At 40.0% G+C, this 3,755-nt stretch overlaps 1 protein-coding gene and 1 long non-coding RNA gene across 2 annotated transcripts in view; one reads left to right on the top strand and one right to left on the bottom strand.

Moving 5' to 3' along the window:
* Nucleotides 1-675: 675 nt before the first annotated feature.
* The window catches only part of LOC106531171 (interleukin-20 receptor subunit alpha), a gene marked incomplete in the record, with an annotated part of 6,887 nt that continues 3,807 nt past the window's right edge, over nucleotides 676-3,755 (top strand). Inside the window, 2 exon segments of the mRNA XM_014026953.1 lie at nucleotides 676-989; nucleotides 1,435-1,561. Coding sequence (XP_013882407.1) covers nucleotides 884-989; nucleotides 1,435-1,561 — 233 coding nt within the window.
* Nucleotides 2,581-3,549, bottom strand: LOC106531182 (uncharacterized). Its single transcript, XR_001311880.1, has 2 exons — nucleotides 2,990-3,549; nucleotides 2,581-2,679 (listed from the first exon to the last, which is right to left on the bottom strand). It is a non-coding gene; the product is annotated as an uncharacterized LOC106531182 (long non-coding RNA).

Raw genomic sequence — 3,755 nt, 5'->3', positions numbered from 1 at the left:
ATAACTTGTAGTTAAGAGAAAGTATAAATCAACAATATAAAGAATATTATTATTTTGTTTATTAAATAAAATAAAATGTCTCTTTAGACGAAGGTCTTTTGAGAGTCAAAGACAGATGGAAATGTTTATCCCCCTCAGGGAGACCCTTACTTTGTTTTAAAGAAAACAAATTAATTTTCAAAGCCTCCCAGGTATTCAGCCTGAAGCTGGTCGGCTCCAGCTTGAAGGGAGATCATTATTATGACACACAACACAACACAACACAACACAACACAACACAACACAACTCAACACAACACAACTCCTGAGAGGAAACATGCAGCCGAACCTGTTAAAGGAAACACAACTGGGTCACAGACTCAAGGAGAGGATTCTGGGTAAAAACTAAAACAACTGAAGAAGATTAAAACCAAACGTTTAAATGTTTAAATGTTTAAATGTTTAAATGTTTAAACGTTTAAAATTTAAATGTGGAGAAAAACAAAGCAAACAGAATAAATCTGTTTAAAGTCCAGAATCCTCACCGTTCAGGTTTAATAATAAACCCCTCAGACCACAAACCAGGATTAGGACTGGTGTGGTCCAGGACCTGAACCCAGAGGAGGAGGATCAGTTCTGGGACCTCTCAGCTCTGTTTATCCATAAAGCTGAGGAGACAGCACCAACCGGTCCAACTGGATCCGGGGCTTTAAATCCTGCCTCAGCATCCGGGAGCGCCACATTCTCTCTGCAGAACCACAGCGAGTCACGTCTCCTCTGGGTCTGAGTGAAACCTGAAGCCGGACCATGGGTTAGACTCAGTGGGGACTTTCTGACGGACCTGCGGCTGAACGGCACCAGGAGGGTTTCTCTGAAGGCTTTCTGCAGACATGAAGGAGCAGACATGATGCCCAGCGTCCCTCCTCTGGGCTCAGAGGTCAGCCTGCAGGTGGTCCGCCTCAGGACCAAACATCTGCTGCTGCTGCTCCTGCTGCTGGACTTTACACACGGTGAGCTGAGCCCAGAGTCTGAYGGGTCCACTCAGACCGGACTGCTGGTCCRCTCAGACCGGACTGCTGGTCCRCTCAGACMGGACTGCTGGTCCGCTCAGACCGGACTGCTGGTCCRCTCAGACSGGACTGCTGGTCCGCTCAGACAGGACTGCTGGTCCACTCAGACCGGACTGCTGGTCCGCTCAGACAGGACTGCTGGTCCACTCAGACCGGTCAAACAAACAGGAGATAGCTGGACGTCTTCTCTGCAGTTTTTCATACATTTTTGGATCTTAAAAGTTCTGGATTTCCATTTTTGTTTCGTTTGATTCTAACTTCCTGTTTCTGGGTTTGATGGAGCTTTAAATGGTTCTGATGAACTTCTGATGCTTTTAACGAGTTTTAAAATGACTTTGATTAGTCTGGATGRTAAATCTGGTCCTGACGTCCCGTCTGTTTGCAGATATCTGGACCCTGCCGGCCCCCAGCAGAGTCTTCATGGAGTCCTTCAACATGAAACACGTGCTGAGGTGGACCCCCCTGAAGACGTCCTGTAACACCACGGTCCTGTACTCCGTCCAGTACCAGGGGTGGGTCAAACACTCAGACACAAAGCTTAAAAATAAATTATTATAAATCTGTAAGAAAATATAACATTTAATTTTCACATTTTGTGAAAAAAGAAGCAAAAATCTAAAATAATTCTGWGAGGTTCTGAACGGGTCCAGGCTGAGGAGAAACCTGACTGTGTTTGAATCTCTGATGTTTGTTTTTTATTTTAAACAGGTGAAATCTGAGTCTGATAAGAAAAGATTAAATCCCTCTGAGCTGTGAAAATGATGATTTATTGACTCAGTTCTGTTTCCAGACGTGGATCAGTTCAGAGATTATCAGATTATCAGATTATCTCGACTCGGTTTTGTTTTTAGAGGAACTTTGTGTGTTTGATGGAGTCACGGCTCGTTTCCTCACAGAGTCACCGTCACGCCTGTCAGGAAACAAAAACTCATCGTGAAACCTGAGGAGAGTCGCAGCACGGCTCTCATTCATCCACTGAGCTGGACGAATWCATAAAACTCATACTTTTCACAATAAAAGCCCAACAAAATGAACTTTTCTGTTACGGTTTAACAGGTAATTTTCAAACCAGGAGCCAAACTCCTGCTCCTGAACTTTGATAATTATTCAAACTGTCAATCATCTGAAAGATTTTTAACTTCCTGTGTTTTCCTTCTGACCAGAACAGTTAAATTATTTATTTAAATATATATTCAGATATAATTTAACTCATAATAAACATGATAATAATTAAAATATTCATTTATAAGAACTCAGGATTAAAGGCTGTAATGAGTTTTGTTTTACTGTTGTATAAATGGATATAAACTTTATTCTTTTTAGTTTAATCTACAACATTTAAAAAGAAAACAACAACACGTGAAGTGCTCCCGTTATTTCACCACGGCCCCCACAGAGGACACGCCCCACAGTTTGAGAACCAATGACCTAAAATAAGATAAATAAATACTTATTGGTTCTCAGCCTCTTGTTACTGTGATGATCTGTTTAGTGTGATAATCAGATAATTATCTTCTTGTTTCTAGTTAAATAATCTTTAAATAAACTTTATTCAGAGCYGTGAACAAGACAAAGTCCTCCATGTCACACAGTGATGGAGTAAATAAAGAACCTGCAGGTGATTTTCTCACTGGAAAACAAGAAGAAAACAATCATGATGATGCGTTCATGTGTCAGATCTCTGCAGGAAATCACAGCTTTTTAATAAAAACTAAAACACTAAATYAAATCATCATATTTTCATTCATTAAACAACAGATTTAGAATAAAAAAACAGAAATCAGCTGATTTTGTGGAAACAAAACCAAAGCTTCGAGCTGATCGAACAAGAAAACAAAATAAAAGTTTTACTTTAAATATAAACAGATTAAAGTTTCAGCAGAAATAATTCAGCTGATCAAACGGTCGGTCCAAACATGTTTATTAAAATCTGCTCTCACCTGTGGTCAACACCTGAGTCAGGTTACAGAACGCTGAGTCACCGGGTCCGGTTCCACAGACCAACAACAAACAACAGCTGCTCCGATCAAAACACAGCAGCTGAAAAAAACTGAAGCAGCTGAAAAAAAACTGAAGCAGCTGAAAAAAAACTAAAACAGTTAAAAATCAGAAGCTCCTCTGCTGAATAGTTTTCTTTAGAGAAGCGTTTGATGTCCAGATACCAACTTTTGAAACAGCTTCCCTTCTTGAAATATGGGAATTATCACAGAACTGTTTGCTAGCGTATCAACCATTGATTACATTACTGGACTGGACATGGCCTATAGCTGCTACAGCTAGCGACACACCGYCACAGCAGCCACTGCTCTGCGTTGAGTCAGGTCAACAAAACAGTAGAGTTTCAATGCAGGATGCACGTCAATCTGTCACAAARATATTCACAGCACCCTCATTTCTTATCTGATTTCTATAAAATATGGCTTCAATTAAAGCAGAGAAAATTGCTGATGTTGTGATTTGTAAAAAATATGTATTTGCTAAAGAGATAAATCTATAAGCGTCTGGGAACTTTTCATTATAGGTTTTTGCTAACGTATTTACAGAAGAAGCCCATTTCTGTCACATAAAGACAAACTTGCTGTTTTATTAATATTGTTATTACGTTAGGATAAACATGTGAGAGGTAAATATATTAGACAACAGCAAAATTAACTTTACTACCAGGCTGAACTGTGTAGATATTACTGGTACTGATGTTCTGTCCAC

The sequence above is a fragment of the Austrofundulus limnaeus genome, unplaced genomic scaffold, assembly GCF_001266775.1.
Source record: "Austrofundulus limnaeus strain Quisiro unplaced genomic scaffold, Austrofundulus_limnaeus-1.0 Scaffold603, whole genome shotgun sequence".
Lineage (NCBI taxonomy): Eukaryota > Metazoa > Chordata > Actinopteri > Cyprinodontiformes > Rivulidae > Austrofundulus > Austrofundulus limnaeus.
The sequence above is the reverse complement of the archived record's forward strand: the minus strand, read 5'-3'. Positions and strand labels throughout refer to the sequence as shown.